Consider the following 19,556-nt stretch of genomic DNA (forward strand, 5'->3'; position numbering starts at 1 on the left):
TAGATTTCCTGTATTTGGCAAGCTGCTTCAGCTCGCGCGTGCATGAGTGTGTTTAGGGATAGGACGGGGGGGGGGATACGTGAGGCAATGAGCAGGACCACGAGGACTCAATAACTTCCGGTCTGTTGGTTATAACCCAACAGGACATTCTCCACACGCAACATCACATATATTAATTTACGCTGCTCTGCTCCTCAACACACGAACCTATACACACACACACACACGCATACATACATACATATATATATATATATATATATATATATATATATATATATATATATATATATATATATATATATATATATATATATATATATATATATATATATATATATGCATATATACAGTGTTTTGGTTGAGTGGATACAGAGTAACCGCTACTATCACTCCACCACCCTTCCTGTTGACCCTATCAGTGTAGAATAATTTATAGCTTTGTATGTGGCATTCAGAAGACATTTCTCAATCTTTCAGATTGAGCCAGGTCTCTGTTATAGCAATAATATCTATTCTTCCTGCACTTGCAATTAATCTTAGCTCATCTCTGATTATTTCCTACACTCCTGCTATTAGTTTAGTAAACCTTTAAGGGAACTAGTCTCTCGCTACCCTCTGCTGTCTCCCTGTGCAGATATGTTGGCTGTATTGGCCTATACTACTTTGTTTTATCTGGAGTGTTCCAAGAGCAAATGCCCCCTGATAGATGGACTGATCAGTCAGGCTGTTGGTGCTAGCCACATGAAATCCAACTTAGTGATCACAGCCCAGCTGATCAGGGACTGACGAGAAACTTGCCCAGTTCTTTCTTGAAGACAGCAAGAGATCTGATTTTCTACTTCCCGTTATGTATGAAGGGAGGACGGTGAAATGTCTTTGTCTATCTGGAGTCTATCTGGGGGGCATTTCGGGGATCAACGTCCCCGCGGCCCGGTCCACGACCGGTGGATCAGGGCCTGATCAACTGGGCTGTTACTGCTAGCCGCACATAGTCCAACGTACGAACCACAGTCCGGCTGATCCGGCACTGACTTTAGGTATCTGTCCAGCTTCCTCTTGAAGGCAACCAGGGGTCTATTGGTAATTCCCCTTATGGCTGGTGGGAGGCTGTTGAACAGTCTTGGGCCCAGGACACTAATTGTGTTTTCTCCTAGTGTACTAATGGTGCCTGTACTTTTCACTGGGGGTATGTTGCATCACCTGCCAAGTCTTTTGCTTTCATATGGAGTGATTCCTGTGTGCAGATTAGGGACCAACCCCTCCAGGATCTTCCAGGTGAAGATTATGATGTATCTCTCTCGCCTGCGCTCCAGTGAGTACAAGTCAAGTGCTTCCAAGCTTTCCCAGTAGTTAAGATGTTTGATGGAACTTATATGTGCAGTAATGGTTCTCTGTACATTCTCTAGATCTGCGATTTCACCTGCCTTGAATGGACATGTTAATGTACAGTAGTTTTCCAGCCTAGAGAGAACAAGTGGTTTAACATGGATCATTATTGGCTTAGCATTTCTTGTCATGAATGCTCTCATTATCCATCCTATCATTATCCTCACAGATGTGATAGTGGCACTGTTGTGATTTCTTGAAGATGACATCCTCTGTCATTACCACTCCCACGTCCTTCACATTACTTTTCCGCTCTATTGTGTGATTAGAGTTTGTAGTATACTCAGTTGTAGCTATTCTCCGATTTTCCATATCGAAGTAGTTGGCATTTGTCTTCATTGAACATTATATTGCTCTCCGTTGCCCCTTGGAAAACTCGGTGTATACTTTCTTGGACATTTGCCGTGTCCTCAATGGATGACAGTCTCATGCAGATCCTAGTTTTGTCTGCAAAGGATGATACGGTGCTATGGTTTACATTTCTGTCTATGTCTGATATGAGGATGAGGAACAGGATAGGGGCAAGTACTGTGCCTTGTGGAACAGAGCTTTTCACTATGGCAGCCTCCGACTTAACTCTGTTTTCCACTACTCTTTGTGTTCGATTAGTTAGAAAGTCGATGATCTATCTCCCCACTCTGCCATTTATCCCTTTAGCACACATTTTGTGCGCCATTACATCATGATTCCACTTGTCGAAGGCTTTTGCAAAAATCTGTGTTTACTACATCTGCATTTCGTTTGTTTTCCAGTGCATCCAAGACCATGTTATGATGATCCCGTAGTTGCGAGAGGCAGGAGTGACCTACTTTGAACCCATGTTGCCCTGGGTCGTGCAGCTGCTGGGAATACAAGTTGTTTGCTATCCTACTTCATAGAACTCTTTCGTTTATAATGTGGGACGTTAGAGCTATTGGTCTATAGATCTTAGCTATTGCTTTGCTGCCACCTTTATGAAGTGGGGCTATATCTGTTGTTTTTAGCGACTGTGGAATCTCACCTGTGTCTATGCTCCTTCTCTATAGCATACTAAGAGCCCATGAGAGGGGTCTTATGCAGTTCTTAATGAACACAAAGTTCCACGAGTCTGGGCCCAGGGCTAAGTGCATGGACATGTTGTCAATGGCTTTCTCAAAGTCTAGTGGAGTTAGTGTTATGTCAGAAATTTAGCATACATCGACAGGGTTTTGTTACAAAAAACGCGATTCTAAAAGCTTAGAGATCTCCAGTGAATACTAGAAAGGACTGCCCTTCTAGCATCCAGCCTGTTACTGGGTTTTCATAACAATTAGTCAGTATCCTTGTCCAATTATCCATTAGAATTCAATATGAATTATTAGTGCTTCAGGATTACAACTGGTAGGCTACTAACTAGAGAAATTAAAATTTAATACATTTATTAACAATTGAATTGTCTAGGCGTATATCAAATTAAATTAAATCAATATCAACAAAATAAGAATAATCACTTCTCTTGAGTACAATGTTATTGTGCTGAAAGCACATATCACATTTATAATTCTTAAGTACCGTCTGGTACATTAACATTTATTAAGATATTACAAATATGTACAAGTAAGTTTGTGTATGTGTGTAAGTGCTCTAAGTAGTTCGCTATGTCTCAAGACTCGACTAGACTTAAACAAGTGACTGACAAAGTCCTCAAATAAACTAACTTCTTATATATATATATATATATATATATATATATATATATATATATATATATATATATATATATATATATGTATATATATATATATATATATATACAGTGGTCCCTCGTTTTTCGTAATTAATCCGTTCATGGAGCCGTTACTATAAACGAAATTTACGATTTGCGAATCAATTTTCCCCATAAGAAATAATGTAAATACAATTAATCCGTTCCTGACACCCAGAAGTATTAAAACAAAAAAAAATTGTACATGAAATATACATGTAGTACATAAACAATACAATGGGAAATGATGAATGAAACATTAACAGCATAACACTTACCTTTATTGGAGATTCTTCTTAGTGTATGGGAGACTGGAGGAGGAGAGAGATTGGATTGTTTACAGTTTGGAAGGGGAATCCCCTTCCAGCAACACCTCAGGTACCAATTGCTTCTCTGGGGTTGCTTCTCTTCTCTGTTTCTTAATGCCACTAGGACCACCTTGAGAGTCACTCTAGTCCTGTCTCGCAAAGTAACTGTGGAGAGAGCTCTGTTTCTGGCGTCTCTTTAACACTTCCCGAAAATGGCCCAAGACTTTGTCACTGTACATATTTCTCACCTTCTTTACCACAGGCTTGGCACTAGGAGCTTTCTTTGGAGCCATGGTAGCTTATTTAGTAATTGCAAGCACTAAAATGAGTGGAATATTATGAAATATTTCGTAGGAGCACTTGAGGGGACCTTCACTCACTGGTAAACAATGCCAGACTGGCTGGGTAGGGAGGCCGCCCCGGCTCACACCGTGCGTACACGTCCCGGACAAACTACTATTCGCGAGTCAACCTATGAAAAGCGAGTCCATGTTTATACGAAAATACCCCTATGATTGGCGAAATTTACGGTTGCCGAGAACTATTATGAATTTTGCTGATCAGGACCCCTGTGCATGTAAGTCTGAATTTCGATTAGATTATGATCAGAATTAGTTGTTTTTGATATTGTGTTTCTTACCAGGTCCTCATTATTTGTGAAGATAAGGTCAAGTGTGTTTTCCAGTTTTGTTGGCTCCACTATCAGCTGACTTATGGTGTGTTTATTGCAGAATTTCAGCAGCTCATGTGTGTGTGACTTTTCATCTGAGCTGTCTCCAGGGATTATTTCTGCTACATTATTTGCTACATTCTTCCACTTTGTATGTCCTAAATTAAAATCACCAAGCAGTAAAATGTTTAGGAATGGGGCTGGAAGGTTTTCCAGACAGTAGTCAGTTTTTGATAGCTGTTCTTTGAACTGTTGGGAATTTGCATCTGGTGGCTTATATACAAACACAATGACTTAGTTTTGGTTCTCGATTTTTATTGTTAGAACTTTAACTACATCATTTATAGTGTTTATTAAATCCGTGCAAATAAGCGACTCTTTGACATACAGGTCAACCCTGCCTTGTTTCCTGTTCTTTCTGTTGCATCTGAAAAGGTAAGTAAGTTTTTTCAGGTATACACAAATACAGTTACATAGGTTATCATACATAGCAGCATATGTGTAAAGAACCTCAGATAACCCAAAAAAAGTCAGAGTGACTTATTTCCATTGGGGTCTCCAGTTATCCAAATTTCATTGTCAGAACTGACTCACAAAATCGTAATGACACGATTGCAGACAAACCTTACCAGGGGTGGGGATAGAACCCGCGATCAGAGAGTCATAAAACTTCAGACAGTCGCACTAGCCACTGGGCCAGCTGACATTTGACTCTCCTAGAAGTCCACTGATGAAAGGTATTTTGTTGTTGGCGTATGGCTTAAGGTCCTATATATTAGTAAATATAAATGAGGTCGTGTTGCTTGTTTGTTGGGGGGATTTTGTTGTTGGCATTAATAGTTGTGATTTTGGAGGGGCCAGTGGCTGTGCCTCCAGTCCAACAAGGCTATATTTTGGTTATTTCTTTCCATTTTCTTTCTTCGTCTCTTGCCACTAAAAAATGGTCCTCTCAAATTTATTTAGTTTTTCCCTGCTATTTATTGTGGACACCTTGTACTGTCTGCCAAGCCTCTTACTGCACGGGGAATGATTTGTGTGCAGATTTGGGATCAATCCTAGAATTTTCCAGTGTAGCTTATAATGTTCTTGGGCACTCAGATACATAGCTTTGGCCAGAAATCCCCAGAGACAGCTTAGAGGGATTAATTGAATGGTGGTGGACTTCCAGGCAGGTAGATAGGCGGTGTAGCAGGTGAGCCTGCTACCTCACACAGCCAACCACGTAGAGCCCACCTCTGAGAAAAACACCATTAAACTCACCTATATTGTGCTGTACATGGCCGTGATGAGCTGTATCAGCAAGGTACAGGTGAGGCTCAACACGCTGTACACGTGTGTAAGGAAATATCAAGAACATAAGAAAGGAGCACTGCAGCAGGCCTACTCGCCCATGCTAGGCCAGTAGGCCTACTTATGTATTTGTTTAACCTATTTTTATAATTACACAACGTTTTAGCTTCGGTGATGCTACTCGAGAGTTTGTTCCACTCATCCGCAACTCTATTACCAAACCAGTGTTTTCCTGTATCCTTTCTAAATCTATTTTTTTCCAACTTGAAACCATTACTGCGAGTCCTGTCTTGGTTAGATAATTTTAAAACGTTATTTACATCCCTTTCAAGGATGAGGGGACCCAGTTAACGCTGTCAAGATTTCTCGAGGAAATTAAGAGTGGGAATAAATCCTGGATGTACCTGCATCTCAGCCATGTGGCTAGATGTAACATCTGTATAACTGGTGTACCTCTGTAATCTTTTGACTACCACCTCAGGATGGGTATGATGTTCATAATAAGGATATTAAACTTAACTAACTTGCCGGTAGGCGGATGCTACTTGAATGGAATGAAGGTATCATGTGACTTCAATCTCTCTCTCTCTCTCTCTCTCTCTCTCTCTCTCTCTCTCTCTCTCTCTCTCTCTCTCTCTCTCTCTCTCTCTCTCTCTCTCTCTCTCTCTCTCTCTCTCTCTCTCTCTCTCTCTCTCTCTCTCTCTCTCTCTCTCTCTCTCTCTCTCTCTCTCTCTCTCTCTCTCTCTCTCTCTCTCTCTCTCTCTCTCTCTCTCTCTCTCTCTCTCTCTCTGTCCCCCTCCCTTTCTCTCTGGGTAGCTAGGCTATCCCAACTTACATCTCGTCTTTTCTTAATGGTAGGTGTCCGGAGCATATTTCTAGCGCCATTAAGCTCATTATCATTCCCTTCGGGTTAATAATACAATTAAAGTCGTCGTCATCATCACGTAATTACTCAGCTAATTCCCATCTCTAGGATTTGTTTGTAAAATGTATACAAACTTTAGTTTATAACTATATATTTTGGTAAATTATTTTAAAATTCTTTCATTGAATGTTCTTTGTTGTGATTTACCTGTGATCTGTTTCGGGAGTTTTCCTTCTCATGCGGCCTGGCATATACTGGTCGACTAGGCTCTTACTGTTGGCAGCCCGCCTGCCCACATATCCATAACAGCAGGGCTGGATATTTTGTAAATAATTATCATTATTATAATTAAACTCGGCTAATTCGTCGTGTCTGTTATATCCGGGCTATCATTTTTTTTTGGCAATGTGTATGATTCATGAACCTGGGCATCAGTGTCATGTTTGTACTTTTAAATACTATAAGCGGTATCCCTTATTCGAGGGATATTGTTTGATGCTAGTGAAAAGACTTTTGATTCAAAAAATTAAAGCTACCCTTCCCTTGGATCAAATCTGACTGCCACCATATTGGGATTTACCTGTGACCTGTGAAGTTAGTGTTCCCTTATAAATATAATAATAATAAAAACATCGATATTTGTGTTATATATTAATGTGTATTAATGAATGTTTCTTTCTAACAGGTGTTTATAGCGACAAGGGAATTATAGGTAGAGTGACAAGTGATTGTAATAAACTACACGTCAGAGGTGTATCTAGAGGATGCCCGTATAACATATCAGCAGGGTAATCTTTTAGTAGGAAATATATGTAACCTGTGTGAAAACTGACAGTGTGACATTTCAAATATGTGCTCTCAAAACCACGTAGAGAAAAATAAAGGAACGAAGTGAAATAATGAGAGCGATAAGTGTCAACTGCAGCGCCTCCGCCACCAGTTCGCTAGCGCATTTATGTGTACACAAGGCTCGGGCTAGGCATCCAAAGTGTTCTGTGTAGACCAGGCTGATAGTATTGCCCTCCCTGGTCATCCTGTTCACCCGTGTAGTCACTAGCTGGTGCAGGACTACTGAGTGTATCAACCTACCAAGCCAACACATCGAATTAGTGAAGGAAGATAACTTTAGACGATCAAGGGACTTGGCCTCAAAGGTCAACCAGTCTTTTAGGGAAGAGTGAGAGAAGAAGAACAAGAAGTGTGGGACCTTCAGTAGTCACCATCGCCACCTGGAGTATACCTGGAGAGAGTTCCGGGGGTCAACGCCCCCGTGGCCCGGTCTGTGACCAGGCCACCTACTACCATCACCACCACCAGCACCACCTACTACCAACACCACCACCAACGCCACCACCACTGCGCTCTCCCACGCTTACTACACTTCCCACGTGCTCCTCACTTTAACTCCAGCTAATTTCCTGTCAGGAACCCTTCTTAGTGGAATCCTCTAGTGATAGTCATTCTCTAGTCATTTATATATACAGCCTCTAATTATCTTTCATTTAGATATTACGTCTACATTTTTTTAGTTTTCTTATTATATTTGCTTTATGTTTTTATTTTAAGTCTTATCATTGTCAGGTCTTTTATTTAAACTCTTCCCTCGAGGCACAATCTGAATCTCGTGTTAGTGTTGTGTGTGGAGGGTAGCAGGAAGGACAAGGGTCGTGTGTGAGGGCAGTATTGTGGTGTGTAGCGCCTTCCTTGAACCCCCCACCCCATCATCCTGGTTCTAGGCTGGTAACCCAAGCTCTGCCCGCACCATCTAGGTTCCCCCCATCACGCACGCTCCATCTAGGTGCCCCACCACCTACCCACCATCCACGCACCAACTAGGCGCCCCCCACGCATTATCTAGGTTCCTTCCCCACCACCCACGCACTAGCAAGGTTCCTTCATCACCCACACACTATCCAAGTCCCATCCCCACCACCCACACTGCTCTGCCCAACTGATTATATCTTCCAGCCCAGGATTGTCTCAGACTTTCATCTCACTTTCCCTACATTATCTGAACATTCAATTTTACTCAATTTAGAGTTCAAGTGCACTGTGATATATTTCATATTTTTTCTTACTCATATTTCGTGTGGTCTCATATATAATCAAGTTTAGTCACTTTTCGACATTTCTTGAGTTGTGTTGGTGAACATAGTGTTGGTGAGCGTTGTGTTGGTGAACGCTGTATTGCAGTGGTGTCTTCTTCACTAGACTCCAAGCTACGGCATCATGAGTAAGTAGTAACTTATATATTGTATGGCAGGCAATATGGCAGCATGAGAGGGGAGGTGGTAGGTAGCAGGGAAGGTTTATTATGGGCATAAATCTTATTTCACAGTGAGGACAGCAGTGTTCCTTTAATGTCCCTCTGCTACTGCTGTTCCTGTTTCATGTTTCACGCTGATTGTAGCAGTTTGTTTGTTTGTTAGATTTAAGCCTATCTATTGCATGCGGGTTATTTAACCCATGAAATAAAAATTAAAGTAAACCTAGTGTGAAAAATATTATGATGATACCGACAAGATGTGGAAAAAGACATGTACAGTTCACTACATTTATTAGAGAGGAAAACATTTCGCCACGAGTGCCTTCTTATGACCACTCGTAGCGAAACGTTTCTCCCTCTAATAAATGTCATGAAGTGTACAAAACCTGCCATGTTTTTTATTACTATAGTAGAAGTGATATGGTCCATGCTTTATTTCCCTTCATATTATTATCCTATTCATTTTTGTTGGCTGTTTCATAACTCAGTGTTTTGACTCTTTAGGAATTGATTGTAAGTGATGATTCATTGTTAACTTTTTTCCTGGGATGTAAATAACATCCACGGCTACCCATTCCATGGGAAAAATAGTTGTGGAAATTATATATTTTGGTGATAACAGGTAAAATAAAAATATATATTATGTAATTTTATTTATTAAGTAGGTTTTGCAATGGAAACAGTTATATTTTGGGTAAATGGGAAATAAGCTTTATTTTGATTAGTATATTTAATAACATAACCCAACCTAAGGTAACCAAACTTAACCTAACCGAGACTATTGTAAAATTGTTAGTTAGGTTAATTTGGGTAACATTAGGTTAGGTTGGGTAACATTAGGTTAGGTTGGGTAACATTAGGTTAGGTTGGGTAACATTAGGTTAGGTTGGGTAACATTAGGTTAGGTTGGGTAACATTAGGTTAGGTTGGGTAACACGTTAGGTTTGGTAACATTAGGTTAGGTTGGGTAACATTAGGTTAGGTTGGGTAACACGTTAGGTTTGGTAACATTAGGTTAGGTTGGGTAACACGTTAGGTTTGGTAACATTAGGTTAGGTTGGGTATCATTGCCAGTATAGTTGCTGATCCCCTTGCATGTGTTGTATAGCTTAGCTGAGTATCATAGTACCATCCATGTGTTTATATAGAAGATCCCTAGGCCTAGTGACTGTATGACGTCACGGGATGCGGCATGAGTTAGTCACGACGTGCTACCTCGCCCTCACTCCACGCTTAGACATACAACAGGCAAGCAGGCAGGCCGGGCCCTTCCCTTTCCACAGTCTGACAATATATAGCATTAATCTCTAAATCCACCATTGTTCCTCATCATCCTGCCAGCAATGGGTTAGCTGAACGAACCAATAAGAAAGTACTTGATGTCTTGAGAGCCACTATCAACCCCAATAGTGAAACTTGGGATGAAGTTATACCAGATGTTCAATGTGCCATAAATTCTGCTTACAATGCTTCCATAGGTGATACTCCACATTATGCATTGTATGGTGTAGACAAGCGTTTACCCTGTGAGTTGTTATATTCCACTCCGAAACCCAATTACAACCCTGATGATTTCGTAGCAACTCGTACCAGCATAGCTCAGAGTGTTTTTAGAAGAATCCGTGAAACACTTCATAAATCAACAGCAGAATTTATTAGAGTAACTAATAGCTGTGCTAAGCCGTCAAAAGTTAAAGTAGGTTCGAGAGTAATGCTGACAAATTTCAACAAAACATCCGCAATGCCTAAGCTCGATCAAAAGTTTGTTGGCCCTTATCGAGTTGTTGAACATATCACTGGCAATAAGTATAAGGTTAGAGAAATTAGTACTGGTAAGTACAAAGAATCGCATTTAGACCATATGACATTAGTATGCGATGTTGATGATATTGCTACCCAGACTAATGTGACAGATGCTGACAATCCTCTTGACTCTGTACCCTCTACCTCAAATACTCAGTCAGATAATCAACCTGAATGTCGTTACTCTTTGCGTACTCGACAAGTAAAGAGAAACCCACAAGTATCTTTTGTAGATACTCGTTCAGATCTCCCTCAGTCAAGGCATGTGTTAGCCATTGCAGAGGAATTCGATCCTCCCAGAGATGATAACCATTCTGCATATGTAAACCTCACCCTGGCAGAATTGGGTTTAAATGTACATAGTCTGTATAATTAGATGTCCGAGATGAATGAAATTGTCAACTCTGTGTTTTGTTATTAACTGATCAGTTTTTCAGAATTTTTTTTTTTCGTGTTTACTTTCCCTCCGTATTCTGAGAATTTGACAGTAATGATCTGTGTGCACCAGATTTGCCTTTGCTGTTAATTTCACCTTGTATATATATTTATTCTTCCTCAGAATCCGTAGAGTGCATGAATACAGATCGATCGATCAATTCCATCCTATATTATACCATGATTTGTTCTTATAATTTGTAATGCATTACGTTAAAACTCATCACATTAACACCCATTATGTTAAAACTCATGATGTTAACATCCATTATGATACCATCCATTAGTTCTAAGTTATATATGTCTTTGTTATTGTATAGAATCAGCCCAGAACCACCTGCCTGTTCAGCCTATAGCATAGTAGTGTATGTCGAGACGACATACGTAACATGACCGAGCTGTCAGCATAGTTGCTGATCCCCTTACATGCATTGTATAGCTTAGCTGAGTATCATAGTACCATCCATGTGTTTATATAGAAGATCCATCCCTAGGCCTAGTGACTGTATGATGTCACGGGATGCACATGAGTTAGTGGGACGCGCTACCTCGCTCTCACTCCAGGCTTAGACATACAACAGGCAAGAAGGCAGGCTGGGCCCCTTCCCTTACCACAGTCTGACAATATATAGCGTTACCATCCACAAGTGTGTTTATCTTCAACCATCATATCTCCTTCCGAACCCCCACGACAACATTAGGTTAGGTTTGGTAACATTATGTTAGGTTTGGTAACATTACGTTAGGTTGAGTAACATTAGGTTAGGTTGGGTAACATTACGTTAGGTTGGGTTACATTAGGTTAGGTTGGGTAACATTACATTAGGTTGGGTAACATTATGTTAGGTTGGGTAACATTACGTTAGGTTGGGTAACTACGTTAGGTTGGGTAACATTAGGTTAGGTTTGGTAACATTAGGTTAGGTCGGGTAACATTAGGTTAGGTCGGGTAACATTAGGTTAGGTCGGGTAACATTAGGTTAGGTCGGGTAACATTAGGTTAGGTCGGGTAACATTAGGTTAGGTCGGGTAACATTTCGTTAGGTCGGGTAACATTACGTTAGGTTGGGTAACATTAGGTTAGGTATAAGGACAAGTTCTTTAGCGCATTAAGTCAATTCTGTCAACATTCAATGTTCCTCCTATCTTATGTCCTTATATTAAGTTAGGTGATACAAAATAATAATAATAATAATAATAATAATAATAATAATAATAATAATACTTCTGGTCATAGGATAAACATTGACCTGCTAATGTTAGATGTTTTAAACACATTAGGGTTTGTGAATATAACGGTATACAATACTGACAAGTTGATAAAACACATGTGCAACAGTTAGGTATCTTTTTTCCGACAAGCTTCGTCTACATAGTAGGCTTCGTCAGTCGAATACAGAGGCAACAGAAACAATAGAGATGTGAAGACGTAATCAGTCCATCATCCTGGAAGACGTAGTTTTGAAGTGGTCAGTCCCTCAGCCTGGAGAAGACAGAACTATTTTTCCAGGTTGAGGGACTGACTACCACAAAACTACGTCTTTGAGGGTGATGGACTGATTACGTCGTCTTTACATTTGTACTACTGCTTCTGCTGCCTCCTCTGTAATCGACTGAAGAAGCCTACTGTGTAGGCGAAACGTTTCGGAATAAAAATGCCTAACTGTTGCACATAAGGGTTTATTTTATTTCTTTATACTAACGCTGGTTTCAGTTTTGCGAAGAATTGCAAGGATATCCTAGGTTAAGTCATCATAAAATGCCTCTGTATCTATAATGACAATACAGTATTGCAATATTTTAATTCCAAATGTAGTTACATGTAACGTGATGCCTCTGTACACAACTAATGTTAAAAAAAATAAAGTAGTGGACGGGTAAGCCAGTGGAAGGCCTCGGTCAGTGAACAAAAGCTCTAGTAGTGGGTCATTATATGACTAAAACCCGCGTCAGGAAACACTTGTCCTGTTTCCTGACGAATCTTGCCTAACCTAATGTTAAAAAGTTGAATCAGTAGAAATGAAAATGTCTGCAGTGTGTCGCCTGATCACATCAGTGTATTTTGAATCCTAGCTCAAATTTTTATTCATGAAAACGCGATGTGCTCCTTGATTTTCCTCTATGTCCTCAGTTACTGTTAACTTCCCGGGAGCGAAAAATGAATAAAGGAATTTGATCTAAAATTTTATTTTTTAACTAGTCTCACGAAATGGCAACAACATTAAGTTATGCATTTCCATGTTAAATGTTATTTTTTATATATTGAAGTCGTAAATTAAATAAAAAGATGCTAACAAAAGTTGCTGATCCGGGCAGTATAAGAGAGTGTTAACTAGGCAAATAGAAACAAAAACAACTAATGAGATATTATGACTGTGACTATGATAATGGTATACAGTGCAGATGGGTTGATAAGTAGGACACGTGCAACAGTTAGGCATATTTATTCCGAAACGTTTCGCCCTCTCACGGCCCCTAAGTTTGCTATGGAGAAGGAGCTTAGACACAGGCGAGATTCCAGTCACTAAAAACAACAGACATAGCCCCACTCCATAAAGGTGGCAGCAAAGCAGTAGCTAAGAACTATAGACCAATAGCTTTAACGTCCCACATCACAAAAATCTTTGAAAGAGTTCAAAGAAGCAGGATAGCAAACCACCTGGACTCCCAAAAATTGCACAACGCAGGGCAACATGGTTTCAGAGCAGGTCTCTCCTGCCTTTCGCAACCACTATGATATGGTCCTAGATCCACTGAAAAACAAACAGAATGCAGATGTAGTATACACAGACTGCAAAAACCTTCGACAAGTGCGACCATGGTATAATAGCACACAAAATGCGTGCTAAAGGGATAACCGGCAAAGTAGGCAGATGGATCTTCAACTTTCTAACCAATCGCACACAAAGAGTAGTGGTAAACAGAGTTATATCAGATGCTGCATTAGTGAAGAGCTCTGTCCCACAAGGCACAGTACTCGCACCTATCCTGTTCCTTATTCTCATATCAGACACACACAGAGATGTAAACCACAGCACGGTATCATCTTTTGCAGACGATACTAGGATCTGCATGAGTGTCATCCATTGAGGACACGGCAAAGCTCCAAGAAGATATAAACCAAGTTTTCCAATGGGCAACAGAGAACAATATGGTGTTCAATGAAGACAAATTCCAACTACTCCGTTATGGAAAACTGGAGGAAATAACAACTAGGACTCCAGTCACACAATAGAGCGGAAAAGTAATGTGAAGGACCTGGGTGTGATAATGTCCAAAGACCTCACCTTCAATGACCACAAAAATGCCGGTATCACATCTGCTAGGAAACTGATAGGATGGATAATGAGAACATTCAAGACAAGAGATGCTAAGCCAATGATGATCCTTTTTAAATCACTTATTCTCTCTCGGCTGGAATACTGCTGTACATTAACATCCCCATTCAAGGCAGGTGAAACTGCAGAACTAGAGAATGTACAGAGAACCTTTACTGCTCGCATACATTCCGCCAAACACCTTAACTACCGGGAGCGCCTGGAAACACTTGACTTGTACACACTAGAGCGCAGGCGAGAGAGATATATCATAATCTCTTTACGAAAGCAAAAGACTTGACAGGCGATGCAATATATCCCCAGTGAAAAGTAGGGGCGTCACTGGTACACTAAGAGAAAACACAATAAGTGTCCGGGGCCCAAGACTGTTCAACAGCCTCTCACCAGCAATAAGGGGCATTACGGGAAGACCCCTGGTTGTCTTCAAGAGGGCTGGACAGATACCTAGGGACGGTGCCGGATCAGCCGGGCTGTGGTTCGTACGTTGGATTGCGTGCGGCCAGCAGTAACAGCCTCGTTGATCAGGCCCTGATCCACCGGGAGGCCTGGTCGTGGACCGGGCCGCGGGGGCGTTGATCCTCGGAATGCCCTCCAGGTAGACTCCAGGTACACAGTAGGCTTCCTCAGTTTAATACAGAGGAGGCAGAAGCAGTAGAGATGTAAAAACGATGTAATCAGTGCACGAATCTCGAAGACGTAGTTTTGAGGTGGTCAGTCCCTCAGCCTGGAGAAACGTTCTGCTCCATAGTCTGAGTATGTTTAGCTTGATAAACGAGTCCAACCGTAGTTGTAATAAATATCTCATAGATACTCTTGTGTCCATTTGCTTAATATATTGTCGGTAATTTTGCCAGTAATTATACAAGATGAGAGTTGTAATAGTATTTATTATGGGAATGCCGACTAGTTATAGTTGAAGACTCACAACTTCAAGATGAGCGTTGTTGGGCAAAAAATAATTTACTAAAGTTATTATGTTAACCTGGGTACATGTCCCTAGTCAGGCACTGTAATGAACATTAAAATGGTATAAAATACCGACAGATTGTTAGGTAAGACACATATGCAACAGTTAGGTATCTTTATTTCGAAACGTTTCGCCTACACAGTAGGCTTCTTCAGTCGAGTACAGAAAAGTTGATAGAAGCAGAAGATACTTGAAGACGATGTAATCAGTCCATCACCCTTAAAGTTTTGAGGTGGTCAGTCCCTCAGTCTGGAGAAGAGCATTGTTCCGTTGTCTGAAACAATATGAAGTTGAAGTGACAGGATGGAGCCTTATATAGTGCCAGGAGGTGAGACGTAGGTTGCTTTGGGAGGTCAGGTCCCTCTCAAACCCAGCCGTTCTCACTAGTAGAGGTTGTCGAAGTTGATGGTCTGTACCAAGATACCCTTGTGTTGCAGTGTCTGACAGAATGAACATTAAAATGTTCATTCTGTCATTTTATATCATTTTAATGTTCATTCTGTCAGACACTGCAACACAAGGGTATCTTGGTACAGACCATCAACTTCGACAACCTCTACTAGTGAGAACGGCTGGGTTTGAGAGGGACCTGACCTCCCAAAGCAACCTACGTCTCACCTCCTGGCACTATATAAGGCTCCATCCTGTCACTTCAACTTCATATTGTTTCAGACAACGGAACAATGCTCTTCTCCAGACTGAGGGACTGACCACCTCAAAACTTTAAGGGTGATGGACTGATTACATCGTCTTCAAGTATCTTCTGCTTCTATCAACTTTTCTGTACTCGACTGAAGAAGCCTACTGTGTAGGCGAAACGTTTCGAAATAAAGATACCTAACTGTCGCATATGTGTCTTACCTAACAGGCACTGTAATGCTTCTTTAGTATATACATGTAATTTCGTTTTATTTATGGAAATCACTAAATCTTTGTAGGTATTGCAGCGAAGGTGCTGTATCTAGGCTAGTTTCATCGTTATTTTATCGCGAGACAGAGAATGATCTTGCAATCAGGCTCTTTTATTCTACAGTATAATAATTATTAGATGTATATCAATCGCAGCGCAATCCGAGAAGGGTATCCCCGGTATTCCATAATCCCAGTCCCTGGTGCCTCAGTGCACGCAATTGGAATAGTGCAGAGAGCGGCAAGAGTTTATAATGCAGTTAAATATTAGTGTTGGAGACTTGAAGCAACTCAGAAGCTACATTCACAAGTCTTCCTATACCTACCTGTAGTCTACCTGGAGGGTATTCCAGGGTTGAGCGTCCCCGCGGCCCGGTCCATGACTAGGCCTCTCGGTGGATCAACTAGACTGTTAAAAAAAATGGTGAACAAGTGCACACACATACCAGATTCAGTTGAAAACCTTGCAAAGAGAGAAACGAGACCAATATCCTGAAATACACAAGCACATTAAGTTTGAAACCGCTCAGAAGTTGCATTATCAAGTTACCAGAATGGAAACATTGAAGTTAATTGGATGTGACACTCAGAGATTATTGCACGAAAAGCAGAATTTAAATTTTCCAGATCTCTTCCATACAAAGTAAATTGACCAAAATCAGTACAAAATTATCTCTAAGCAAGACTAACAAGAATTTAAGTAATTAAGTAAGAAAATAATTAAGTTTTTAAAATTTGTATACATTTTCGTTACAATAGTCTCTAAGACATACATTATTAAGACATGAAAGTACATTATGTAGATTTAAACTAGGATAACCTAGTTTAAATATACAGTATATAACATACGTCAAACACTGCTACTTATTTCTAATCAGAAGAGACAGTCTCCAATTATTTCACAGAAAGCAATTTGATTAATAGGCAGATAAGAACATAAGAAAAAAGGGACACTGCAGCAGGCCTACTGGCCCATGCGTTGCTGGTCCAAGTCTCTTACCGGCATAAGCCATGACACAACTTAGCCAGGTCAGGCCACATTCACTTAAGGGAGGAGCACGGCATCAGATCTGTTAGCACAAGCTAGTCAGGTCCAACTCACACCCACCCACACCCACTCATGTATTTAACCTATTTTTAAAACTACGCATTGTTTTAGCTTCTATGACGGTACTCGGGAGTTTGTTTAACTCATTCACAACTATATTACTAAACCAGTGCTTTCCTATATCCTTCCTGAATCTGAATTTTTTCAACTTAAAATCATTGCTGCGAGTCCTGTCATGGCTAGATATTTTTAGCTCGCTATTTGCATTCCATTTATTTATTTGTTTTCCATTCAACTGCCTCCCAGCATACATAAGGGATATTGAACATCAAAATGGTATACAAATAGACCCCTGGCTGTCTTCAAGAAGGCACTGGACAAGCACCTAAAGTCAGTACCTGACCAACCGGGCTGTGGTTCGTACGTCAGTTTGCGTGCGGCCAGCAGTAACAGCCTGGTTGACCACACCCTGATCCACCACGAGGCCTGGTCTCAGACCGAACCGCGGGGGCGTTGACCCCCGAAACCCTCTCCAGGTATGTCAGCATAAACCCTCCCAACAGGTGAACTCCAGGTAAACCTCAGTCATATCCCCCCCTAATTCTTCACCTAGAGAGTGCAGATTCAGGGCCCTCAGTCTATCCACATAGGTAAGATTTCTGATGATAAATTAGACACATGTGCAACATTTGGAAACGTTTCGCCTCACAGTGGCTTTATCAGTCCATACAAAGGAGAATGGTGAAGAACAGGAGGAGTTGGGCACGACCAGTATATAAGCCGCCTCTTAGCACATATGCTGTATTCTATTCAAGATTGATGGACTGATCACATCGATTCAAGGCTGAGGGACTGATTACCTCAAACTCATCCTGTTTTTCACCGTTCTCGTTTGTGTGGACTGATGAAGGCACTGTGTGGCGAAACGTTTCCTCATTAAAGATACCCAAGTGTTGCACATGTGTCTAATTTATCAACGTGTCGGTTCTCTGAACCATTCATCTACAAGATTTCTGATACATGGGATCAACTTAAAAACTTGCGCTACATAAAATTAAGGCGAAACTTCCTTTGAGAAAAACACATCAGTACTAAGAGTTTAAATCTAACCAGAAGAGGTATTTTCCAGTTGTTGCACAGAATCCACACTCTCTTTGACTTTATAACAGCCCTTCCTAACTTTACCTGTGTTGTCACCTCCACCCTTACTTATCCTTAGATCCTGCGTCACTCCCTTCACCGCAGCGCTGTATGACCCTAGTGGGTTTAGAGCTTTTCGATAATAATAATAATAATAATAATAATAATAATAATAATAATAATAATAATAATTATAATAATAATAATAATAATAATAATAATAATAATAATAATGCACAGAATTCAACACAGTCTAAGCTAACAATTGTTTGATCCATTCCATAAGATGAATCACCCGTAAAAGATTGATGTCATTCACAGTTACTTTACTGTAGTCATGAGAATCCAGTAAACCAGTAGGAGTCATATAGTGCCTGGGGATTGGGAGACATTTTGATTCTTTCTAAGGAAGGGTATAATAAGTCCAGTTCCTTGAATCAAGAGCCCCACACCAGCATCAAGGCAAAACAAAGCAATGATGTAAAATAATACTATATAATTTCTAGAGTACATAAGAACATAAGAACATAAGAACGAAGGAACACTGCAGAAGGCCTACTGGCCCATGCGAGGCAGGTCCAAGTCTCCTACCGGCTTAAGCCAATGCACCCAACCTAGTCAGGTCAGGTCACATTGACTTAAGGGAGGAACACGGCAACCGACCTGGTAGCACAAGCTATCAGGTCTAACTCACACCCACCCACATCTACTCATAAGAACATAAGAACATAAGAATGTAGGAACACTGCAGAAGGCCTACTGGCCCATACGAGGCAGGTCCTTATCAAAACGACATCTACCTAAAGCTACTCAAGAAACAACTCCCGCACCCCCCAACACCAATCAAACCCAGCCCCTCCCACTCATATATTTGTCCAGTCTCTTCTTAAAGCTACCCAAGGTCCTAGCCTCTATCACCCCACTGGGAAGACTGTTCCACGCATCTACAACTCTGTTAGAAAACCAGTACTTACCTATGTCCTTTCTAAATCTAAATTTATCCAACTTAAATCCATTATTCCTGGTTCTTACCTGGTTCGACACCCTCAGTACTTTATTAATGTCTCCCTTGTTTATGCCCGTCATCCACTTATACACTTCAGTGATATCTCCCCTCATTCTACGCCTCTCCAGAGAGTGGAGATTTAAGGCTTTAAGTCTATCTTCATACGGGAGGTTCCTTACACAGTAAATCATTTTAGTCATTCTTCTCTGTATGTTCTCTAATGAGTCTATGTCCATCCTGTAGTAAGGGGACCAAAACTGAGCAGCATAATCTAAATGAGGCCTCACTAGTGATGTATAGAGCTGTAAAATAACTTTTGGACTTCTGTTACTTATACTTCTTGAGATAAATCCAAGTAATCTGTTGGCCTTGTTGCGCACACTAAGGCACTGCTGTCTT

At 40.7% G+C, this 19,556-nt stretch overlaps 1 protein-coding gene across 1 annotated transcript in view; it reads left to right on the forward strand.

Moving 5' to 3' along the window:
- The window catches only part of LOC128698811 (uncharacterized), a 387,495-nt gene that overhangs the window by 255,212 nt on the left and 112,727 nt on the right, over positions 1 to 19,556 (forward strand). Inside the window, exon 2 of the mRNA XM_070097792.1 lies at positions 6,931 to 8,478. Coding sequence (XP_069953893.1) covers positions 8,475 to 8,478 — 4 coding nt within the window. The 5' untranslated portion in view covers positions 6,931 to 8,474. The remainder of the gene's footprint in view (positions 1 to 6,930; positions 8,479 to 19,556) is intronic.

Source organism: Cherax quadricarinatus, chromosome 59 (assembly GCF_038502225.1).
Source record: "Cherax quadricarinatus isolate ZL_2023a chromosome 59, ASM3850222v1, whole genome shotgun sequence".
Lineage (NCBI taxonomy): Eukaryota > Metazoa > Arthropoda > Malacostraca > Decapoda > Parastacidae > Cherax > Cherax quadricarinatus.